The sequence below is a fragment of the Pogona vitticeps genome, chromosome 5, assembly GCF_051106095.1.
Source record: "Pogona vitticeps strain Pit_001003342236 chromosome 5, PviZW2.1, whole genome shotgun sequence".
NCBI classification, from domain to species: domain Eukaryota; kingdom Metazoa; phylum Chordata; class Lepidosauria; order Squamata; family Agamidae; genus Pogona; species Pogona vitticeps.
In genome coordinates, this window is record NC_135787.1 from 69,797,479 (window position 1) to 69,824,006 (window position 26,528).

General features: G+C 40.8%; 1 protein-coding gene across 5 annotated transcripts in view; it reads right to left on the minus strand.

The window, feature by feature from the left end:
- Window positions 1-26,528, minus strand: part of LNX1 (ligand of numb-protein X 1) — a 149,187-nt gene that overhangs the window by 20,453 nt on the left and 102,206 nt on the right. For all 5 annotated transcript variants that reach the window (XM_073001255.2, XM_078394675.1, XM_078394674.1 and 2 more), the window contains 2 exons: window positions 18,813-18,947; window positions 4,834-5,014 (listed from right to left, as the gene is read on the minus strand). In XM_073001255.2, coding sequence (XP_072857356.2) covers window positions 4,834-5,014; window positions 18,813-18,947 — 316 coding nt within the window. The remainder of the gene's footprint in view (window positions 1-4,833; window positions 5,015-18,812; window positions 18,948-26,528) is intronic.

Sequence of the window (26,528 nt, forward strand, 5' to 3'; positions counted from 1 at the left end):
CTTGACACGGTTCAAATTCTAGTAACTATTACACCATACTTGCACAGTTTTCCAAGCTCTTGATCACCCAGCCCCCCTTTTCACAGGAAAAATTTGGAGCAGAAAACAAAAGAAGCTCTCCTTGAGAAGAGTGTTGTGAAGCAGGGTTGAGAACGACTCTAATAGCACTAAGTGGTGCCTCGCTAGACGATGATAATCCGTTCCACTGAAATCGCTGTTTAGCGAAATCACTGTCTAGCGAAAAGCATTTTCCCATTGGAATGCACTGAAACCTGTTTAATGCGTTCCAATGGGGAAGAATTGTCGTTGTCTAGCGAAGATCGGCCATAGGAAAGCTGCTTTGCGAACCGTCAATCAGCTGTTTAAATCGCTGTCTTGCGAAGCTTAGATCCCGAAAACACCTGTTTGCGAGTGCGGAGGGAGCTGTCAAAATCGTCTAGCAAAAATCAGTTTCCAAAGTAGGGACCAAACATTGTCCAGCAAAATTTCCCCATAGGAATCACTGTTTTGCAAATCGCTATAGCGATCGCAAAAAGCCAACATCTAGCGAAAAAACTGTCAGGCGGGGTAACTGTCTAGCGAGGCACCCCTGTACTGTGAGTGGAATTAGCAAGGGCGGTTATTTACATGGCTACAATTGGACTTAGATTTTGTTTTGGTTTTAATGGATACAGAACAACCTTGATGCCGTGACTGGGAGTTTTCATAATACTTAATACAGTAATTCAGAAAGTATAACTATTTCCTTGGAGGCACATCTGGCCATTGTCTGTTCCGAGTCAAATAAGACTTTTTATGGCCATGCCAGTAACTACAGATGAGTCAGAGTCAGGATTTTGCAGAATATTCACAGCAATGAACATATTTGTTTGGAACGTACCCGTCTGAACTGTCTTACAATACTTTTCAAACTCAAAAATCCACAATTGTACTTTGCCATGAATCAAAATCTATCAATCAAGGTTATGGTCTCAGACCAGAATTCCTATAAACTGTATCACCTCTGGCATCACCTATGGAGAAAGTAAACATTACTCACTTGTAGTTGAAGTCTTAAAACCTGATTTAATCTGTGATGGTTTAAGTATTACTTGCGTGCTTTAACATAAATGTTCTTTTTAAAGAACAAAACTTAAATGCTGCCCGTGATGTTGCCAAATGTCTGGAAACTATAAAATTATGCCATAATTTCCTTCTATAAACCACTTATAAGTTTTAGTAGCATTTTACAGTGTTTTTGGATGGAGGCTCTTTCAGTACCTCCGAATTGTGATGGATCAGAATGTCTCTTTTCACAAGTGAGACTTATATTGCCTCCAGCTTTAGTTGGATTTGTAATGTGTTTCATGCTGTAATTTATGGCTTTGGTTTTATGTTCTGTAATTTTAATATTTCATTTTATCATCATAAATCACCCAGATAATGTTCTTATTAGATGCATATATATATTTAACTAGATGTATCAGTGGTTTAGAGTTTAAGAAGGTATTAATTTTAGTTATTTGAGAGGGAACCGTAACTCCTAAGTATCTTATTGAGGAGCTGATTGAGGGAACATCTGTGAGGTCAGATAAATGTTTACTATCAGCAGAAGTCATGTTAAGTACCAGAATCCTAGTTTTGCCTAAGTTAATCTTCAACCCTGAAGCCAGACCAAACTCTTCAAGAATTCTTAAAGAATGTGGAAGAGAATTGTCTGGTTTAGATACTGTAATGGCAATGTCATCTGCACATAAGTTTATCACACATTTTTGCCCTTCAATAAAGACTCTCTGAATAATTTGCATCTGTCCCCATGACACTGACTAATGGTTCAACTACAAATGCAAAATGTATAGGAGATAGTGGGCAACTTTGTCTAGTCCCCCTAGTGATATTTATAGGATCAACATATATAGCTGAGTCTCACCATGGCTTGATGTTTATCATACAATATACACAATATTCTTAGGAAAGGACACACACAAACACATTTTCATGGCTTCATATACTTCATAAATAAAATGCCATTCCAAGCTATTGAAAGCTATTGAAATGATGCAATGGAGTGTGTTTTGTTTTATTTTTTAAAAAAACTATGATATATAATGCTGAACAGTTCTGAATGGATCAGAGATTTGTCTCTGTTTTATGATGACAAATTGATCTTTTTCAATAAATGTTGTGGCAGGTTCCCTCAATCTGTTTGCCTCAGAACCATTTGTTTTCTTGACTGAGCTGTGTAACTGAATGATATGAATTGACTTCTGCAGGATCTTTATTTGGTTTGTAGATTAATATTATTTGGGCTAAATTCCAGGAAGGGAGGCATTAGATAACTATTCATAATTGAGTTATACAAGTTAAAGAGAAAGGTGACAGCTGATCTTAAAACATTTTATAGAAACAAGTACCAAAGCCATCCAAACCAAGTGCCCTGTGTGGTTTTAATTTGGAATTTCTGTTGCCAAATTTGTAATATTTTTATAGACATATTGCAATAGTTTGGATGTTCTATTATCTCTAATGTTTGAAACACAGACCTTTTATGGGGTAATTCTAGCAACTGTTCAGATTTTCTTTCCCTCATGTAGTTTCCAGAGGGTTTATCTTAAAAAAAAAAGAGCTGGTTCCCAGTAGTTTGTGATACTCTTTTTAAGTGCCAAGATTCAGCAATACATGTGCCCTGTTCTCCCACCTTCAAAGCATCCCACAACAAGTGATAAGCACTTCTGGTGCACTGTCCTCTTTTATATAGGTCACAATTATCTTTTAACATTTTTTGTAGTTTCTTTTTGGCACAGTAAAACTGGGATCAATGACCATAAGAAGGGCTTAGGTCTTGGCCTGAAAATATGAAATGTCGCTTGGAGTGGCATATGATTGGAAGCTGTTAGGGATCCAATTTGTGATGACCTGAGATATACATTCAATGAATTGGAAACCAGTATATAATTTGTCCTTGATTCATGATGTTTGCAAAAGAAAGAGTAGTCCTTCTCACCTGGGTGAAGTTCTCTCCAGGTATCGTATCAAACTGAATTCACTTAAGAGTTGTTGCAATGAAGCATGATGTGGAGATTTATTAGTACTACTATCCAAGGCACTTGGAATTATATTAAGATCACCCCAAGCAGGATCTCACCCTCCCTGAAGACAAATCGTTTTGACAAGATATACTAAAAAAAGAAATCTCCTGGGTGTTTATATATGGGTCCCATTGTTAATTTTATATCCGAGTCCCACTGTTAATTTAACATTGCCAATACAGTAGATCATTTTAAAAAGAGAAACCTGCTTCTCAGGTCTTTTCTCTGCACTGGAAATTATCCATGAGGAGAAGGCAATGAGTAATCCACATGGTTTAGAAGAACGTGCAGCTGAATGACAGGAGCTGGATTTAGCTATAAGATGGTTCCCCTTGTGATGGGTTTCTTGCATCATCAGTTTGTCAGGGTTCTTGTGTTTTATTATGCTCTGGATTTGCCTTTGTTTAACTGGGAATCCCATTCCATTGACACTGGAATATGTCACTTTTAGATCTGGCATTGCAATTTAAAATAGGAAGGTTCCTTGAGTTGACCCGAGAATGGCTGTAATTTGGACATCATAGAAAACCAATCAAAAGTCCAGACAGTGATGAAAGCAAAGTTTAAGCCATGCAATATAACATGTACCATTGTTGAGGGGGGAAGCAATTTCGGGCATACTAACCATGGCCAAAAAAGCCCCTCTAAAATTAGTCTGAAACAGCCCTTTATGTAGGGAGTTCCAGGCTGTCATCCAAAGGAAAACAACGAGAGGGTAAAACATGGGTGTATGTAGACAACACCAGTATCATTCTTTTTATACACCTCCAGCAAGACCAATGATTGGTTCAAAATTGGGAAAGGAGTACGATAAGGCTATATATTGTCCCTCGGCTTATTTAACTTATATGCAGAATACATCATGGGAAAGACAGGACCAGATGAATCCCAAGCCGGAATTAAGATTGCCGGAAGAAATATCAACACCTCCGATATGCAGATAATACACTCTGATGGCAGAAAGCGAGGAGGACTTAAAGAACCTCTTAATGAGGGTGAAAGAGGAGAGTGCAAAAAATGGTCTGAAGCTCAACATCAAAAAACCTAAGATCATGGCCACTGGCCCCATCACCTCATGGCAAATAGAAAGGGAAGATATGGAGGCAGTGACAGATTTTACTTTCTTGGGCTCCATGATCACTGCAGATGGTGACATCAGCCACGAAATTAAAAGACACCTGCTTCTTGGGAGGAAAGCGATGACAAACCTTGATAGCATCTTAAAAAGCAGAGACATCACCTTGCCAACAAAAGTCTGAATAGTCAAAGCTATGTTTTTTCCTGTAGTGATATACGGAAGTGAGAACTGGACCATAAAGAAAGCTGACCGCCGAAGAATTGATGCTTTTGAATTGTGGTGCTGGAGGAGGCTCCTGAGAGTCCCCTGGACTGCAAGGGGAACAAACCTATCCATTCTAAAAGAAATTAACCCCGAGTGCTCACTAGATCCTGAAGCTGAGGCTCCAATACTTTGGCCATCTCATGAGAAGAGAAGACTCCTTGGAAAAGACCCTGATGTTAGGAAGGTGTGAAGGCAAGAGGAGAAGGGGACGACAGAGGATGAGATGGTTGGACAGTGTCATTGAAGCTACCAACATGAATTTGACCCAACTCCAGAAGGCAGTGGAAGACAGGAGGGCCTGGCATGCTTTCTGGTCCATGGAGTCATGAAGAGTCGGACACGACTAAACAACTAAATAATAATGTGACTCATGCTTTTGATTCCCACCTAATAGTATGCTCTGAATTCTGCTAGTATCATTACCTGTTTTGATTCTGCCATCTCTGCTGATAACACCACCTGGTTCAACACTCATTACATAGATGGGCAAATCCCATTCCCGGTGGGTGCCCGCACCACCTGCCACAGTCATCCCCAGGGAATCTGTATTATCTTTTTGGACAACCACCACTTTCTCATGACAGGTGACTGCATGGAGGAAAGGCTGTGGAAGACAAAAGAGTGACATGAGCTCATTGAAAGGGCAAAACATTTTGGCAAGACAGTTACAATCAGACACTTGAAATTCAGATACAATTACTTTCATTTGATAGCCAAGTGTTTTATCTCTGTTGCCATTGTCCCTGCCTTGGAAGTGGGAAAAGAAGTATAAACATCACCAGCACATATTACAGAGAGGACACTGTACTGATGTTTATTGGAACTATACAGTCTACATCTAAAGTACCATCACATAGTATGCAGTCATCTACAGAACATGTTATACAATCTAAAGTTTTTTGAAAATGGAAACTTACCTACAATTTCATGGCAAGTCATCATTAACACTAGAAATTCTAATGATATACACATATAATAAGTCTGCTGATACTTTGTGGATTAGTTTTCATCAAACGAATAAGATTATGTGAAGCACATTTCTTCTAAACTAGAAGCTAACTGAAACAAAAGTCATATTGATAATGTAATACTTTTTTGTATCACTATGAGTATCCTCATTGCAAAACATATTCCTGCACTGACATTGTATGCAGTACTTTATGCAGTCATCAGAATGTACATATCATGAGAGGGAGAAACATTACTGGCATAGGGGCTCTGCATGTCGAGAATTTAGTACACAGATTTGTTCCAGTGGAAAATATTAGAACTACCAGGCACAAATTGTGTGCCTTCCAGATGTGTAGAACAACAACTCTCATCAGCCTCAGCTACTGTGGCCTGGCTGATGAGGGTAACAGAATTTGTATTCCACTGCATCAAGGGATCAAATTAGGGGTTTCCAAAGTTCAAAAATTACCCCAAGATCCTTTGATAACACAGCACTGCCCACTTTCACAAATAATGAAAACTGTGGTGTTCAAGAACTTCACCATTGCACCAGCATTGTGTACTACATCAGCAATGACTTTCAAACTGTGTCAAGGCCTGATAGATTCTAGTATGTCCCTAAGATCCAATTAATTGCAATTCCATTCCAGAAAGAGCTGTAAACTCATGATCATTTTCTCCATGCAGTATAAATTATCTCTGGCATCTCATATTGTCAGATACATAAAAAGAGGCATGCAAGCATAAACTCTCTCCATCTGACAATGGAGAAACTCACTCATGGAATAATTCTGTGTATTTCCCATAAGACCTGAATTGATAAGAGAGTGTCCTTCTTTTCTTCCTGAGTTGCATTGGGGTTATGTTAGAAGAATGATTCATTTTCATGATCAGAGGTTCTCACTGGCAAGTATTCATTTTTGAGAGAAAAAGTCTGTTCCGTAAGTCAGGGCAGCTTTTGACTTTGTGACCAACATGAAATTTATATCCTTCTTATGCCTCACACACCAATAATGCTCACATACCAATAATATTGCAGCTAATAAACAGTATGTTTATATTCCTTTCAATGAAGAAATTGGTGATACTGTATTCAGAAATGAAATATAGCTGCCTACTACCTTTCACTATAAAGTCATAGAAATGACTGATTGCTTCCCAGGTCATGACCAAAATCCTGTAATAATTGTTCATTTATCTTTTAAAAAATTCTCAGAATGTTTTCTTATCTAGGTACTTATACAAACAAGACAACTTACAGAGACTCAAATTTAGGATGAGGGGTTAATTTAGAATATGGATGAAAGGAAATGAAAGCTTTTATTTAATAAACATCACTATGTACTTGCGTCACATTATTATTGATAGCCAAACCAAACAGTTAAAAGGCCTTATTTATCAACAATGACCTTTCGGTGTTTTTTTTTCCTAAACAAGTGCTTTTTCTTCATGATCTTGCTGCTACCTTGTGAGCTCTGCTTACAAGGGGAGTATAACAGCTTGTCTTCTTTTTAATATTTACTGTAAGATAAATATTTGAACAGATTATTCTAACTCAGTGTTCTAATAGTTATCTCACAGACAATTACCACTGCTGCTTGTAGCTTTTAATTACATGATAGCAGAAGCTTTTCCTTCAGCTACAGAGTTTTATAGGTATCAGCATTAAGGGCAGAGACCATAGTCTTTGAAGCCTGGAATACGGTACTGCATAATGCATTTGTATATCCAACTAACAACAACTACTTCTAGTTTGGCTTTCCAGATTTAGTCAAGCTTCAAAATGCTAGGAAATTGTTGTTCTCAATTATTATGCCCTTAAACGAGAATATTAAAGAAAGTAAGGGTATGCTATGCTATCCTATGTTGTGTTTCTTGCGAGTCTTTTGCAACCTCACATGATGCCTTTAGTAGGTTTAGCTGCAAGGTACCTTTCTGGGCTGGGGTGACTGTCAATCTATCCAGCACTAACCAATTGTTTCTTCTCTGACTGTGCTTCAAAGGCAGCCTCTCTGCTCAGTGAGTCATTTCTCCTCTCTTTAGTCTCTTGAGGCCTTTGCTGAAAGTAGTCATGTTTGTTCTTAGTTTGCTGTTTGATCTGTTCACCTGTAAGTAATGAAATGTTTTTATGCTTTTTCCAACTAATGCCTCAGAATGAGTTATTGAGATTGTAAGTGCCAGTTAAAAAAGAAAAGGGAGTGAACTTCCCTTTTATCCTTTTGAAAAAAGCTAAAGACCCATATCTTTAGGCAGGCTATTAACAATTATAACTGAATCCCTGAATCCCATTTTTGCAGAAATTTTAATCTTTTTATGTTTCCATGTTTTAATCCTTTAATTGTATTTTAAATCATACAGTGGTGTCTTGCTTTACGAGTGCTCCATTTGACGACGAAATCGCATCACGTTGAAGATTTTGCAATCGCAAAAGCGATTGCAAAACAATGTTCCCTATGGGGGAATTTTGCTTTGCGATGATCGGTTCCCTGTTTCAGTAACCGATCATCGCAAAGCGACGATTTTCAGCCAGCTGATCGGCGGTTTCAAAATGGCCGCCGGGTGAAAAACATGGCCGCCTGCTGTTTTCTGGCACGGATTCCTCGCTGCACGGGCAGTGAAAATGGCCACGCTATGGAGAATCTTCGCTGGATGGTGAGTTTTAAGCCTACAGGAACACATTAATTGGGTTTTAATGCATTTCTATGGGCTTTTTAAAATTGCATGACAACGTTTTCGTTCGACAGTGATTTTTGCGGAACGAATTAACGTTGCCATGCGAGGCACCACTGTATATTATTTAACTTATCTTTTAATATTTAACATACTGTGTTTCTAAATTGTGTGGATTTTAATGTTGCGAGCCACTTTGGGCCCCTTGTTGGAAGAAATGTGGAAGAAGAAAAAGAACTTGAAACTATTCTGCTCTGTGAATCTCTATAATTCTGCTGCAAAGTTAGAGGAATTTGGTGAGAAATTCAAAACTCTGGAACAGTGCTTAATTTCAGTTTCACCACTTTCTTGGTGCCAGATAGATGTCAGTGGCCAAGGAGTGAAGATTCTTCTACTCACTGGAAGAGATATACAGTATAATTTACATTGTCATTTAAAACAGGGTTCAAAGCAGATAGTAAGTAGAATGCTGGATGTGGTCAAACAGGAGATGGCAAGAATAAACATTGACATCCTGGGCATCAGTGAACTAAAATGGACAGGAATGGGTGAATTCAATTCAGATGATTATCATATCTACTATTGTGGGCAAGAATCCTGTAGAAGAAATGGAGTAGCCCTCATAGTCAACAAAAAGGGGGAAAAGCTGTACTAGGATACAATCTCACAAATGATAGAACGATTCCAATACAAATCCAAGGCAGACCTTTCAACATCACAGTAATCGAAGTTTATGCACCAACCACCAATGATGAAGAGGCTGAAATTGACCAATTCTATGAAAACTTACATCACCTAGAACGGACACCAAAGAAAGATGTTCTTCTCATTATAAGGGATTGGAATGCTAAAGTAGGGAGTCAAGAGATCAAATGAACAACACGTAAATTTGGCCTTGGAGTTCAAAATGAAGCAGGGCAAAGGCTAATAGAGTTTTGTCAAGAAAACAAGCTTGACATCACAAACACTCTTTTCCAACAATACAAGATGTGAATCTACACATGGACATCACCAGATGGGCAATACCAAAATCAGATGGATTATGTCCTCTGCAGCCAAAGATGGAGAAGCTCTATAAAATTGAATGCAGGCTTCCAAAGAATAGAAAGGAGAGACAAGAGGGCCTTCTTAAATGAACAGTGCAAAGAAAGAGAGGAAAATAGTAGAAAGGAAGAAACCAGAGATCTGTTCAAAAAAGCTGGAGCTATTAAAGGAATATTTTGTGAAAAGATGGACATGATAAAGGACAAAAATGGCAGGGACCTCACAGAAGAAGAGGTGGCAAGAATACACAGAAGAATTATACCAGAAAGATCTGGATGTCCAAGACAACCCAGATAGTGAGTTTCCTGAGCTTCAGCCAGACATCCTGGAGAGTGAAGTCAAGTGGGCCTTAGAAAGCATGGCTAACAAGGCCAGTGGAGGTGATGGCATTCCAGTTGAACTATTTAAAATCGTAAAATATGACGCTGTTAAGGTGCTACACTCAATATGCCAGCAAGTTTGGAAAACTCATCAGTGGCCAGAGGATTGGAAAAGATCAGTCTACATCCCAATCCCAAAGAAGGGCAGAGCCAAAGAATGCTCCAACTACCATACAATTGCACTCATTTCACATGCTAGCAAGGTTATGCTCAAAATCCTATAAGGTAGGCTTCAGCAGTATGCGGACCAAGAACTCCCAGAAGTGCAAGCTGTGCCCCTTTGAGGTTCTAAAGTTAAAAAATTGCTTCTGGGGAATAGAAGAAATCAAGCACACCAGACAGGCAAACATATTGTTTGTGTGTGCATGTTTTTATATAAAAGGAACAGTCGTTAATGCAGCCTCTGATATTCTTCAAGCAACTGCTAGTCATTCATCAAATTTTGATTTCTATAAATTCACAATTTTACCACTTCTATTACCATCTACAAACCCAATTCTCTCATAATGCCAAGTTTCACACCCATTTGTCAGACTATTTTCTGAGTCACAGCTATATAACCTAATGCTCCCCCTTTCCATGACCATTCCATTCCTGATATTGTTTTTGAAGGCAGACAACATCTTCTCCAGTTTCTGCTTCCAATTATATAGTCTATTTCATTTCTGTATTGGTCATCTTGTGATGTCTGTGTGCAAAACTATTCAGTTACCTGAAATATATATATCTAATTAACAGATTGCTGCTCTCACAGAATTCTATGAACTGCTGTCCTGCTTCATTTCTAATTTATAGGATGACTTCTTTGAAAATGTATTAATTCTGTTTCCCCCCACCCCCACTACTTTGTTCCAGTTACTTATGATTATTAGCACATCCTCTTTTGGTGTGTGATCAACTTCTTCTGGGTACTTTTTTTCCCCAATTTATTCTTTGTTTTCTTTAGTTGCAGCACAGACGTGAATGATGGTTATATCAGTCAGAGTTTTGTGAAGTCTGGTGGTTATTAAGCAGTCAGACTTTTCATTATAACCCAAGTTATCTGTACTACGTCATGCCTCACTACTGGTGCCACTCTGCTTCTTCTGAGTTAATAATTTCCAGAATAAACGCTTGATAATTACCTAACTGAAAATGTCCTATTCCAGTCCACTTCAGTTCACCCACACTATACACTATGATATTTCTATGCTCCATTTCCTGTTTTATATTTCAGACTTACTTTGACTCATACTTCCAAATTCCAAGTTCCAGTTACATCTGTTGTGCAGCTTCAAGCTCTTCTTTCAGATCTATACACAAAAGTAGCTGAATGTCCTTTCAGCTTTACTCTTGTTCCTTAGCCGGACAGAAACTTGTAGTTTCAAAGGAAGGCCATGAGGGAATGCCCGAGCTTCCTTGTTCAAAGAATTGGAGTGTGATACCCAATCAACAGCTTCCTCAGCTGTAACTTTAAATCCACACTTTCAATGCAGCCTGCATCTTTCCTAATTTATAGCTAAGAAACATGCATGGCAAAATTGATCTGCCATGAACTTTTGGGACTACGCCTTCTTTGCACTAACAACATGACACCGATGCAAGCCTGATGAAGTGGCACCTGATCCACGAAAGCTAGCAGATTGTATGATTTCTTTAGTAGTCTATAAAGGTATCGCCTACTCCTGCACTTGTGTCATTAAGAGGAGTACTACTCATACCTTCCTTAGCTTCTTGAGTAGCTAGTTTTCTTACACTCCCTTCATTAACAACAGTGCTATTCATAGTTGTTCACTGTTCTTCTCCAGCAGCTGACTGAATGGCTTCTGACCTGGGAGTCCCATCTTCTAGCACTTTCTCATGTTTCATTCTGGAAGGTTACATTGTGAAGTTTTTGAGGAACAGAACATCCAGAAGTGTTTTACCATTGCCTCCTTCTGCACAGTATTGGAAAAGAATTAGCTTCAGTGTCAGTACTATGTAAGACTCTCTGCCAGTATCACCCCTCTACTACTGCTGCCTGATAGCTGTTCTTCAGTAACTTTTCTGACACCAAAACCACCAAAACGATCAATTCTGCTCACATGATTTTTATCTGCTCAGCACTGATTTGGTTGGCCTCTCTATAAATCTAGGTGCGTAATGGAGTGTAGCCTCTGACAACACTGTTCCCTGCTTCCCTGACACATCCAAGAGGAGACCAGAGAAAGACAGTCATTCTTAACTAAACATTAAGAGTCCAAACTAAACATTAAGAAGTAAAAATATTCATAATAATTAATCTTGAATGTTGTCAGATATGCCTCAGAAATAATTTGCCTCAGAAATCAAGCACATTAACCCTGTTTACTTTCCAATGGCCAAGTACAAAACAAAACACACATAAATGTAAGGTAGATAGGCAAGGAAAATGACATTCTATGACATACATCTTTTACCAGTTGAGGACACCACTGCCAAAAAGATACAGAGCATGTTGTCTATTTTGACCCTTCATGAGATAAATGGGTGGATCCAAACTGAGGCACAGAGAAGATTTTCCCAGCCCTTGCTCTATACTGCAGCCTCACCAACACACGCACACGCACACGCACACACACATGGCAAAATGTTAAAGACAGGAATGACTGACGCTACTGAATGGGGTAGACTGTTGGAGGATCGGTAGGCAGAAGAAAGGCACTTTCCGTGAGAAGAGTAAGATCCTGAAAGACAGCATACAATTGGCACTCTATTGCCATAGACAAAAGAAATGGCAACTGGTTTAAATTTTAAAAATGAGAGTTGTACTTGATATTCAGACAAAGTTTTAAGAAAACATTGGTGGAAATGGTTTAGGAAGTATAAACACAGAATCAATCCTAGATTATTCTTAGGATTCCATTTCCCAAACACAAGGAGAAAGACTTAATGTTTACTTGTCCCAATACAGCCGCACTGAGTAGACATGGTCTAGAGGGGTGGGGTATAAATTTAATAAATAAATAAATAAATAAAAATACTGTACAATGTAGGAATTTATTATCATTCCCTGCATACAAAGTGTACGCCAAACTGTAGTTCACATGGCCTGAAGTTTCATTTGTAAGAGTGCCCCACCATATCCCTGGTGCTTGCAGTTGGGCAACTCTGAATTTACGGCTGAAATTAGCTTCAGAGCCAGCCTCTTTCCATGTGGAGGCAGGATATCCTGAGTTTTCTTCGCCAAAAGGGAGGGCTGAACCCTGTTACATGTTGAAGGCTGGAGTGTATTCTTGGCACTGGAACCTGAAAGTAATATTAACCCCGCATTTACATCTATGTCCTACAAACATCTGATGAGAGAACTAGCTTTTGAAGAAAAAAGAATGAGGGGCATGTTTTAATCCAATAATTCCAGACTGAGTAGAACTTTTAAATGTGACTATGGATTACGTAGCAATTCAGAGGTGGTAAAATATATGTGTGTAATTTTTCTTTCTACCATAGTGGCATAAAATTAATGATAATACTATACACTTTTAATGTCCCAGACATACAAGACTGAAGCTTCTCCAAGATGCAATAAAACCTGAACAAGATTATATTTTGGGTGACAATTATGATAGTGAGGAAAAGTAGGGAAAATTTACTGCTCTTTGGCTTTGTGAAGCATTTCAGTTTTTCTTTTGGCAAGTACAGAAAAATGCCTATATTTCACAATGCACAGCTGTAAACTACACAGTTGTTTTCATGCTGTTTCTAAACATGGTGCAACCTGAACTACTTCCGTGAACACAGTTTCTGTTTTTTGGTGTTTGGTCTCTGACACACACTTAGAATTTCAGAAGGTGCATTCCGGTGATGATATGCTACACACATTTCCCTAGCTGGTGGTAGCCTCTGTGTGAGATTACAACATTGTCCCCAAAATATCCACATTTATACTTTTGGTCTGTCCAACTGTTTTCCCTACTTCACTATCAGGGCCTTGCCTTTATCTCACTGCAACTAAATCCTAATCTTCCACATTTAGTCTGAATATACCTTCAGTATGAGTGCACTCGTATTCTATCTCTTTTACAATGTGTGCCATCATGACAACATGTTGGCAAATTAATGTGAAAACCACAGCTTTTATGCCTTGGAAAGAGAACATAGTACATTACTACTATGGATGATTGCAACCTCCTCAGCCCTACTTGGCCACTGTGGGCACAATGTGAGGGTGGCACACAAATGGGCAGGGAAGCTTCCATGGCTGCGGATATGATTTCTCTGTTGAAGCTCTTTATATGCCGACATAGAGATGGTCTGTAAGACTCTCCACCCAACCATGGGTATATGTGTGAACAACTGACACTGGAACAACATGCAGCAAGTTCTAGGGCCAAAGGAGGAGGGAAGGGAAGGAGGACAACTAGTTGGGAAGAGGCATATTCTCATTACATTGGGAAGTAATGAGAATACAGTAGGAAGCAGCATGATGAGGGCCAAAGTAGGGATGGGGCTTTTGTGTGTTAATGATTTCCACTCATAATTCAGTGGTAATCCCTTACCCAAATTATGGGAGTGAAAGCCTTCAAACCAGCAGGATGTAGAACCTCTCACCTCCCTGCCACTTTCACACAGCTTCTCTGTCAAGACAAAAGAGAAGTGCCTGATTGAACTGTGGGGGCTGTAAGGATTCTCTGCAAAATCTTAAGGTGCATGGGAGAGCAAGTTCCAATGAAGATAGCCTCCAGTGCCCTTCAATGAACCTCTGCAAGCTGCAGAGAGTCCTCATGACTCCTACAGTGCCACAGGACACTTTTCTTCCGGTGCAACAGAGAAGTAGAATGGGAACTGCAGGGAGGTGAAATGACTGTTATGCCTCCTGCTGGCTAGAGGGCTTTCTTTCCCATAATTTGGTCTTGGGGACTCTAAATGGATTATAGGAGTGGATACTTAAAACACCAAAATCCCATCCTGCTTTCACTTTGTAGTCACTGTATATAGTGTCTGAAATTAGGGCCTTAGAAAAGCTAACATTCTAGCAACTTCAAACTGTTAGAACAGAATCTTTTCATATGTTTGGGGAAGAAATCATTCTTGACATGTGTAGCTATTCCCTTCAGCAATTCCTACTATGGATATATAAGATATACTTTCTTCTACATCAGAGGAGATCAAACTGAGGATGTGCAAGGCGTCTTCTTTAGCTCATCAGAAAATAAATGGTATGAGAAATGCACCATGTAGTTTATTTCAGCATCAGCTGGCTTTTCATTCACAGCAGTAAGAACATGGAATATTATGTGCTGAAAGAAGTACAGACAATAGATTGTATTCCTTGTAGATCCCCCATATTAGATTTTTAACCACTGATCTTCAGGAGCTCAGTTGAGATAAGCATTTTTAGGATAAGGTTGGGTAACTTGTTATCTTCTAGCTACTTTAGAGTATAAATACCAGAGTCCCTTAGCATTGGTCATATTGGGTGGAACTGTAGGCCCAAATATCTGGAGGACTTTAAAACCTCCTCTGCAAATTCAGGGCATGAATGCTATGTACTCGTACAAACCAGACAGGCTGACCAGTAAAGACTTTGGGCCTCTAGCTGTTTTGGCCTATAAGTCCCATCAGCCCCACCCAGCATGGTCAATGATAAGGGTTTGCAGGAATTTGGTCCAAAAACATCTGGGAGAAAAAACATTTTCCCCATCTTTGTTTGGACCTCTAAGAGTGTTGACTCATTTTGCTAAGGAAAAGTGAAAGATCAAGAAAACCACAGAGTAGTATGTACTGGGTGTTTTGTGCAGCATGAGATCTTCCTTTTCTAGCCAATTCCAAAAGAAGGTAAACAAGAGGGATTAGCTAATGTTACGCAGAACAGCATCCACTTTCCTCTTAAGTTGTGACCTCAAAAGAAGAGGTCAAAAGGGGTCAAACACAGCCTATCAGCTTGTCAATGTGTGGCCACTAAGTTAACATTACTATCATGAACAATAAAGAGAGGAACAAGACCTAATGAAAGGCTATTTTATTTTAATAGTGCCCAACATCTCTCAGCTCCAGGTACCAAGGGCCACTGCATCTTGTGATGAAGCAACATAAAATTACAAATGGACCAGAGCTCGTATTCTAATTATTTGGAAACTCTATAACTTTGGTTTTCTATCAGCAGAGCCCCTTAGATGAAATTAAAGTTTAAAACTCTAAGAAATAAAACACAATAAAACTGCAAAACTGAAAAACACCCATGGATGAAGTTTCCATATAACTATCGACTAAACCGTCTGGGCAAATTAAAAAATAAATAAATCCAAAGGTGAAATAGAAAACAAAGACAATGCTAGACACCCTCTGAAGATACAAATATGATGCGCCATGTCTTAAAAGGCTCTATCTTTCCCTCAACAAATGGCACTGGTAAGGGCATTTTGGGGGAATCTGGATACACAAAGAATATGACATCCTAATCATACCTGGACTCCAAGCAAATTGGGGCTCTAAACGTTAGAACCACCCACTTTAATTGTGTTAAAAGAAAACTAGAACTCAATTTAAACTTTTGGCTTTTTCATGTGAAAATTCACAGGTCCTAAGATCTTCCTTGGAGACTTTTCTTCTAGTTACTCAGAAGTAAGGTGCACACAAGTGACCGAAGTTAATCCCTTCTCAGTTTTTATGTCCCCACCACCACCCCAATTTGGAAACTTTTTTCCTAACAATGAGTATGATATCATTCATTGTTAGATGAGGTTTTTTTAAAAAATTGGTCAAGACCTTTGTGATGCTGAGCTTCAAAGAAGTGCTTTAGTTTGGTGAATAGTTCTTTTTGATGGTAGCTATATACAGTACAGTATTTTATTTTGCTTTTTATACATGTATTAATAGTTTAATGTTTTGATTCTGTTTAGCTTGTCTGGGAGATTTCCCACTGAACATTGGATGGATGGATGGATGGATGGATGGATGGATGGATGGATGGATGGATGGATGGATGGATGGATGGATGGATGGATGGATGGATGGATGGATGGATGGAAGGAAGGAAGGAAGGAAGGAAGGAAAGAAGGAAGGAAGGAAGATGTTAAATGAGAGTTTCAACTAGAATTTATTAAGTATGTCCAATAGACATAATTTCATCCTTGGTTTTGATGCTGGAGAATGGCTTATATGAGAGCCATAAACACTGAGGATGAAGTAAAGAGAGGCCTCTCTTGACTTTTTTTTTTGTTTAACCTGCTGTTGTTGATGGATGAGGGAGAGAAATGGGGAAAAACAAGTCAAGCTCCTTCCCCCCCATGCCTGTTCTACAAGTTGCTCAGATTGTTTGTCAGTCTAAGGTGCCAAGTTGAATTTGGCGTTGGGAGCTCTCATATCTTATGGCTTATCCAGATGGGGCAACAATTCTGCCATAATTGGTCATGGTTTGGCCTAAAGGAGAGCTGTATTTGTATCTACACTGCTCTACAAAAAGGCACTTCTTGTAAGACCACTTCTGCTGTGGATATCTTTGAGATTATTTCCAAAATATGAAAAATACTGCTTTCCTGCTGGAGCTTTTTTTTTTTTTTTTTTGAATGGGGCAGGACAGTTAATTGAAGGCTTAATAATAGCTTCTGACCAAGGTTCCTGCTAAGCTCGGCACTCACTGGTGTTTCTGCCTCCCTGCAAACAGCTGTCTTCCTCCTCCGTGCAGCAATCGTGTTGGTTTTGGTCACGACAAAACCCAGCCGGGGGGGGGGGCAGAGTTGTACACACACGCAGTGGAGAGGTTGTGCATGAGAGAGGCGGAGCCCCACCCAGTGCGGCTGAAAATTAGAGGGTACACTGCTTCTGACTGAGAAACTGTGATCAGGAAATTAACCTGCATTAGGAAGCCCCATAGTGCTAAACTCTGCTGGCAGAATGAACTAAGAGTTTTAAAAATCCGATTTTCAGGAGAAAAAAAAGTGTGCAAAATCCAGGATGTTGTCACTGATTATACCAGATTAAGCCTTATAGCAGGAAAAAGACTGATATGACCAGCACTAAAATAGCTCAGTATGGAGAACAAATGCTCTGTCTGATTAAGCCTAAATCATCAGCAAAACCATTAGGCAAAATGATGCAGTGGCTTTAAGATTTTGAGTGTCATGAGATGCCCAAAATTTATTTACAGTATTTTGCTTGAGGGATTTTCCATCTCTTCTGCAAAACTAACTTGGTTGGCTTTAGATCTTTGCCTCAAGTAGCAACATATCTTGAGCTAGCCTTGTCACTTATCACATGAGGCCTGGCTTAACTGTTTTTCAAGCAATGCTATAATTGACAGTTAAAGAAAAAGAGTACAGTGGTGCCTCACTGGATGATTACCCCGCTTGATGACGAATCCGCTTAACGTTGAAGTTTTTGTGATTGCATTTGCGATCGCAAAACAATGTTTAGATGGGGGAATATCGCTTAACGTTGATCGATTCTGTGCTTCGGGAACCGATTTTCCGCTTTACGACGATAAGCAAACAGCTGATCATCGGGTTTCAAAATGGCCACTGGCTGTAGAAAATGGCTCCCCGCTGTGTTAGGGACGGATTCCTCACATTACAGGCACCAGAAAATGGCCGCCGTAAGGAGGACCTTCGCTGGACAAGCAGGTATTTTGCCCATTGGAACGCATTGAACAGTTTTCTCTGCGTTTCAGTGGGGTTTTTTTAATTTCACTTGACAACAATTTCGCTCTAAAGCGATTTCGCTGGAACGAATTAACATTGTCAAGCGAGGCACCACTGTATAAAACACTGCTGTAGAATTATAAGTTTCTTAACCTCTCTGTGCTTAGTAAATCAGAGCAGTTGTCTCCAAAGATAGAAGAAACAGACAGCTCCACCTTCACATCTCTCTTTTGGTAACAGTTAACCCCACACTGATGGACAGAATGATAGATTCTGTTAATCTTTTCTACCAGACAGCAGGAATCTCTGAAGCCAGTCCTGGAAAGTAACAGCCTTGCCTTCAAGATTCTCCCACCAGATGAAGAAAATGCAGATAAACCCCTTCCTCCACTACCATCTTCTCCAAGTGCATAATGTTTTGCTGAGAAACATGTCTGTGTATATTGAATACTGGGGGAGAAATGGCTATTATTATTTTTTAATTGTTCTGTCGAGTTTCTTCCACTTCCTCTCACTTATTTCCCACCCTGGTGCCCTGTCCCTTCCACCCTCTATTCTCTAGACAGCAGTTTCCCAGTATATATAAACAAAGAGAGCCAGCAGTTTCTTTATTTACACCATAAAGTTAAAATGTGCTGTTTGAGGTGATACTCTCCAGAGATAATACTTAGACATCAACACATTAGTTAATGCACCCACCTCCCTCCCTATGCTGCCTTTCTTTCTTTGTTTTCACAGAATAAATGATAATGAAGAAGAAAAAAAGAGTAGTAGGCCTCACCTTGTTAGGATTTTTCCTCAAAACCGGGAAGGGCGGATGGCTCCCGTTATAATCCCAGCCAGCCTCCTGCAAGATGTCAGGGGTTTGTGGCCTGGTTTGCCGAGACACAGTGAACTGAACTCGCTTCTCACTGGCCTGCATCACAAGGGCAAACAGAAAAGCTCTGCCTGTAAATCAATTGCAAAACCAAACTGTTCAGTAGTAGGAGAATGCACATGCATTTAAATGCTTATTCCCAGGGGGGATGTTCTATTAATCTCCTCTTGCAGTGGGGCGGGGGAGATTCCCACAGGACACTAAGAAGAATACTGTATGTTTATTCAAAATTTTAACATGTTACATTTGGGCTGACTATTCCCAGAATCTCCCAGCCACCCTAACAGGCTGGAGGAGTCTGGGAATTGTAGTTTTAAAAGTAACGTTTCCAACTCTGCTTTCATGTGAAGCACGTTTCCATGGACATTAGCCCTCTTCAAATGGTTCTGAAGTAAACTAAAGTCCACATGAGCTTGTGTCAAAAAGAACTTGTTAAAAATGGAGGCCGTAATGAGTTATGTGTTTTATACAACAATAACAGTATTAAAACAATCATTTAAAAAGAGTAATATCTTAATCTTAAACATTAAGATATTACTCTTTTTAAATGATTGTTTTAATCCGATTATTGTTGTATAAAATACATAACTCATTACGGCCTCCATTTGTAGAGGATAGAGATATTTCAATGAAAGGTAAAGGTTCCCCTTGACAATTTTTTTTTGTCCAGTCGTGTCCGACTCTAGGGGGCGGCGCTCATCCCGCTCTTCAAGCCATAGAGCCAGCGTTTTGTCCGAAGACAATCTTTCCGTGGTCACATGGCCAGTGTGATTTAGACACGGAACGCTGTTTACCTTCCCACCGAGGTGGTCCCTAATTATCTACTCGCATTTGCATGCTTTCGAACCGCTAGGTTGGCGGGAGCTGGGACAAGCGACGGGTGCTCATTCCGTTGCGTGGATTCGATCTTACAACTGCCGGATCTTCTGACCCTGCAGCACAGGCTTCTGCGGTTTAGCCCACAGCGCCACCACGTCCCTTTGTAGAGGATAGATATTTCAATGAAGAGACATATTTATCATGCCTATCAAACATGGGCGTTGCGTTTCCATATTTTATCTAAACCCCCTCAAGGTGGACGAAGGAGCAAAAATGAAATACATGGGGGGAATTCCAGCCCTTTGCTCTTTCCATCCCTATGGTTCTTGTTCAATACAACACAGATGGCAAATGTGAGCCCCGAAACAGGCATTAAATATCATTGAATGAAAGAGGGAAAGTCTTAACTGACACCTGAGTGTCATTTCACAAGTTTTTTGACAACCAAAGAACAATTGCCTTAGTTATCTATCTGCAACATGAATATGCTTTCAGCTTGGATTATCATCTATTTCTAAAATCTGTTTCTAACAACACACATTTCTAGGAATTCTCCCTGTAAAACAGCGATGTGGGGGCGGGTAAAATAACTTTCAGCCCATGAAGGAACACAAAGGGCATGTTGTGACTGAAATGATTCGGTGTAATGTGATTTCTACTTTTATAGTTGTTGCTTGCATTGCAGGTACAGAGGAGTGTGTACATGCATGTTTCACACAATGTGGAAGTGCTATGTAAATATATTTGCTTATATGTGTATAAACACACATCTATGCATGCATATTCACAATGCTGTGTTTTCTAAATGAAACGAAAATATACTTTTTGGGGGTATATGTTTCATTCTATAGCAATCATACAGGAATATTTTATTTATTTATTTATTTATTTGATTTATATCCCGCCCATCTGGTCTGGTCGACCACTCTGGGCGGCTTCCAATAAGGTGTATACGATAAAACATAAGGATTTTACAAACAGTCCATAACACATACAATAATACAACAAATAATAAATGAAAGAAAAAATAAAGAAAGAATTAAATATTGACAGGAGGGAATGCCTGAACATACAACCATGTTTTTAGTTGACTCTTAAAAGTGCCACGCGTAGGGGCCGCACGAATCACCGGAGGAAGGTTATTCCAGAGGCGAGGAGCCACCACCGAGAAGGCCCGGTTTCGTGTCCTTTCCTTCTGGGCCTCCCTCAGCGTTAGGCTCCTCAGCCTCACCTCCTGGCAGGTGATCCGAGTAGATCTAAGTGGGAGCAGGCGTTCCGTCAAGTATCGGGGTCCTAAACCGTTTAGGGCCTTATATGTAAGCATTAACACTTTTAAGTTAATGTGGAAACGGATGGGCAGCCAGTGCAGCATGGGCAGAGTAGGAGAGATATGTTGGTATTTTCTCACTCCAGTAAGGAGTCTGGCCGCCGCATTCTGCACCACCTGAAGTTTCCGCATCAGCTTCAAAGGGAGCCCCACGTAGAGCGCGTTACAGTAGTCTAATCTAGAGATTACGAGCTCATGTACTAAGGTAGTGAGCGCCCCCGTGTCTACGTAAGGTCGCAGCCGGGCAATCCGCCAAAGGTGGAAAAAGGCGGTGCAGACTACCGACGCCACCTGCGTTTCCATGGTGAGCATCGGGCCCAGGTGTACCCCCAGGCTGCGGACCCCACTCTTCGTGGCCAGGGCCACCCCCCAAACATGAGGGAGTTTCCCAAGCCACCATCCACAGGGCCACCCACCCTCACAACTTCCGTCTTGTCCGGGTTCAGCCTCAGCCCGTTCTCCTGCATCCATTGCAGTACAGCACCCAGGCAGCGCTGGAGGGACAGTACGGTGTCACCTGCAGTTGGTGAAAAGGAGATGTAGAGCTGGGCGTCATCAGCATATTGATGACACGATGCTCCACACCCCGATGACCCCACCCAGCGGCCTCATATAGATGTTAAACAGCATTGGGGAAATAGTCAACCCCTGTGGAACCCCACATTTGAGACTCCACGGGGCCAAAATACTCTCCCCAAGCTGCACTCTCTGGGGGTGGTGCTCCAAGAAGAAACGGAACCAGGCCAGAGCCAAGCCACCGATACCCAATTCAGAGAACCTCCCCAGGAGGATACTGTGGTCGACGGTATCAAAGGCCACCGAGATGTCAAGGAGGACCAACAAAGATATTTTACCCCTGTCGGCCTCCCTCAACAAGTCATCGTACAGGGCGACCAATGCCGTCGCTGTACAATGACATGGCCTGAAGCCCGAATGAAATGGATCCAGGGCATCTGTTTCATCCAGATGTGCCTGAAGCTGGTCAGCCACCACCCTCTCGACCACTTTGCTCATGAAAGAAACATTGGCGACGGGCCTACAATTGCCAATTTCGTCCGCTGCCAAATTAGGCTTCTTTCTCATGGGCCTAATGAGCATCTCCTTGAGGGCAGAGGGAAAACTGCCCTCAAGGAAAAACCCATTTATTATTGCAGTGGCTCATTCTGTCGTTATCAGCCTGGCTGCCTCGATTAGCCAGGCCGGGCAAGGGTCCAAGGAGGAGATTGTGGCTCGACAGCGGTCAAGCACTCTGGCCACAGAATCAGGCGTCACAAGCTGAAAGGAGTCAAGGGTTACCAGGCAAGACAGAGCGTTGGACATCTCTGCTTGACTCACTGTGTTCAAAAAAGGAGAAAGGTCCCGTCGGATGGCCTCCACTTTAGATTTTTAAAAGGCTGAAAACTGGTCAGGTGAAAAACTAGGGGGAGGCCTATCATCCAGACCAGTTCCGGATAGGTCGCGCACTATATGGAATAACTCCGCCTGCTGGTTGGATGCTTCGCTTATCTGGGTAGCGAAGTGAGTTCAACAAGCAGCCTTTACCTTAGACAGGTAAAGGTTAGTTGCGACCCTGACAGCTATCCTATTATAATCCATCAGGTTCTTCCTCCACCTACGCTCTAGCCTTCTCCTATGTCGCTTCAGCGCTCCAAGCTCCTGGTTAAACCAGGGCGCTGGCCGACCTCTACAACGGAGAAGTCATTTAGGTGCGATCGTGTCTATAGCCCTGGTTGCGAAGGTGGACCAGCTATCAACCAGAGCGTCGACAGGAGCGCTAGCCAGGTCCGCCAGGTCCCCTCTCATGACATCCTGGAATACAGCAGGATCCAGTAGCCTTCAAGGGCGGACCATAGAAATAGGTCCCTGCTCCCTGCGAGGGGGGAGAGCCACTGTGAGGTTACATTTTATCAGGTGGTGATCTGACCATGACAAGGGGACCGACATGAGGTCAGTCACCATCAGACCACACTCACTCCAACTGGTGGAAAAAACCAGCTCCAATGTGTGGCCACCCACGTGGGTCAGACCGTTGACATGTTGGGACATGTTCAAGCAAGCCATGGTTTCCAGGAACTCAAGAGCTGGCCCAGTAGCCTCTGCCCCCGCATGCATGTTGAAATCACCCAAGACCAAAAGCCTCGGGGATCCCAACAATACTGCGGAGACAAAGTCGGCCAGCTCCGGAAGGGAAGTGGCTGGGTCGCGGGAAGCATGGTAACCCAGCAAAATCCCAATACTATCCCTGGCCTCAATCGACACGTGGAGTGCCTCTAGACCCGGCTTTACCACCGAGGAGCGCCTAGTAACCTCCAAGCTGGATTTATAAACAATGGCTACTCCCCCCCGGCCCTCCAGTCTACCCTGGTGTTGGATGGCATAACCAGGCGGACAGACAAGAGCCAGGGGAGGACCCCCCTCTCCGCCAATCCATGTCTCGGTTATGCATGCCAGGTCTGCATCCACCTCCAGGATAAGATCGTGAATCACCTGGGGCTTGTTGGATACAGACCTGGCGTTCAACAGTACCAGAGTTAGAGTGGAGGGTTGGCTGGGCTGGCTACCTCGATACTGAGGGTTGGTCACAGTCTCGGAACAATGAACAGCCGTCAGACATCTGTTCTTCTGACACGAGTAGGAACTGTGCCAACACTATATCTCCCTCTACCCGTGATCACTGGGATGTTCAGAGGCCCCTCGCTGGGCAAATATCATCATCTGTTCTTTAAATCATATAGTTACTGTATTGTCTTACAACCAAAAACAGATAAAGGTCATCTGAAAAAGTTTTGGATTAAAACCATGATATGAAACTAAACTTGGTGTTAGCATGTAGAAGAACATATAGATCTGTTCTATATTAAACATGTTCTAAGGTCAGTGGAAGTTCAAGCCTCTTCTTAATGGTTTATCTCCAAACTGGTTATTTTAAAAAAGAGAGAGCTGTAAATGTGATTAATTGCTTCTGGTAGGTGAGGAGATCCCACAAATGGTAATAAAATATCTAAAATATTGGAAACCTTACAGGTCTGGGCCATTTGAACTCTGAAAATTCTCTCTGCTTAACCTGAGTTAAAAAAGCTTTTCTTTTCCAGCTATAGACAATAGTCCAGAAAACATTATATGTACTTCCATCATAAGGAAATCAGTCGTAATATATTACTAATATACGTATAATTAATTTCAATTGGCCTTCAATGTCATTAAAATTATAAGACATGGGTCAATACTGAGAAACAAGTCATAGTTTAACTGCAGTTATGAGTGAATAGCCTTGCCATCAATAAAATCAGCAAGTCAGGATTAATACATGTCCATATATGTTCAGTGGGTTTTAACTCTCCACTATGGAGTCATAATAAACAACAAAGTTTTAGCTTGGTTGGGAACAGTCATTGCATAGTAAAGAAGAGATCTGATCACAAGTCTTCTAGACCAAGTCCTGTTTTCTAATGACTGAGTCATATCAGTATTATTATTTTTACACCATAATATGGTTATTTACTTGATTTTTATCCCAACTTTCCCCCAAAACTGGGACTCAGGATTCCTCATAGCAAAATTAAAATAAATACACATAAAAACACAGAACATTATAATGCTGAAACACTAATAAATAAACAAATAATAATCTCAAAAAGACAACTGAATTTAAAGTGTTTAAAATTTAAAAATGCGTAGATTAAATAGTAGTGTAAAAAGTCACTGAGGAACAATTTACTCTTCTCATATTTTTACAAGAGAATAATCCCTAATCAAATTGATTTCAAGGGGATTTGCATAAAATGTTCTGATTGGCATTAATAATCATAATCATGTGCCACCAAGTTAATCTTGACTTAGGGTGACCCAGATAGAGAATACTCAGAGGTGGTTTGCCATTTCCTTTTGCTGGGGGCATTCTGGGATTATGTAGCTTGCCCATGACTATACAGGTTGGCTCTACTCACAGGAGGCACAATGGGGAATCAAACTCCCAACCTCTTGCTACCAATCATTGAGCTATCCAGCCAGCTAACTGGCATTAGGCGACTTCATATATTTAAAACTGTTTTTAACTCTAAAGCTTCCTGCATATGTGGATCATTGGGACTCCACAGAACAAGAGTTTCATTTGGCACTAAATGTTAACAGTTTAGCATAGAGGTCATTGAATAGCATCAGCTGCTGTTCAAGCTAGACAGGGAGCTGAGATTTCGGTTATATTTGGACAAAAACAAGTGCACATGCAGGTCTAGTTATTGAAGATGTGGGCCTATACTATTGCTTGTTCAACAGAGTGGGGGGGGGAAGTCCCCCAAGTATTGGGGGTACGCTTGCATTTGAAATCAAATCCATACAAATTTAGACAAAAGTTGGTTATCACTAAATATCTATATACATTGACATTCAGTACACAAGACTTTTTTTCTTTTTTCTTTTGGTCATCTATTAAATTTGGTTACATATTTTATTTTACTATTATTTAAGATGTTAAAGTAACACCACAATTCAAGATTTGTAAAATCAAAACTCTAAAACCAGCAGGATAAAACCATTTTTAAATACACCCACAAAACACATTTGCAAAAGAGAATATTAACTATCTATAAAAACCAGTTGCAGGAAACCTTATGAGATCATCAGTCTAATCTCTCCTGGAGGAGGATCACAATACAGTTGCAAACATGGGCATTATTCATGGGCAGAGGATCTCATATGGGAGAGTGGACATCTACAAACTTTCAAGGACCTCTAGCCACTATTGTGCCTGGGAATGAACTGGTCACCACTGAGGTGGCTTATCATCCTTGATGTAATTAATGCACTGTCTGATGCTTGCCCATTTTGAAAGATAGCTGGTTGCAGCTCATATGAACAGTAGTTTCCGAACTGAGCTCAAAAGCCATGTAACCACATACAATCCACTACAATAACCAAGATGGCAAGACGCAAAGGTGTGTAGGATGACAGTAGGCAGTGAAAACAGACCTGGTATGGGAAGTATGTGACTGGTTGTTGTTTTTTTCTCTGTAAACTTTGGATGGTGTTTATGTTTGAAGGAATGGGATTCCCCCCACAGTTAACCCACGGCCCACCTGAGATGTGAGAGCTTAGAATAAACAATTCCACCGGTGGTAATAGACTTTTTAAAAACTTGGCCCTAATGTGTATAGGATAGACTCTGGGGTGCAGCTGGGAAACGTTTAAAGATCTCGATCTAGATTAGACCAAGGTTATACATGTTTTCTTCCGATAAAAAAAAATGAAGAAAGAGAACCTCAGCTATTCAATGGTTTAGCCATTCTAATTAAACATGAGTTCCAATACTCTGCGGGCTTAGTGGGTGTTGGTCATTTTGATGTTACACAATAAACAGTCCCATGAGTATCATCAAATAGTCTGAATTTAGGGAGCACAGCTAACGGAAACAGTAGACTTTCCCTCACTGAGTGTGTACAAAGCATTTCACAGTCCTTATCCTTCATCATCATCAT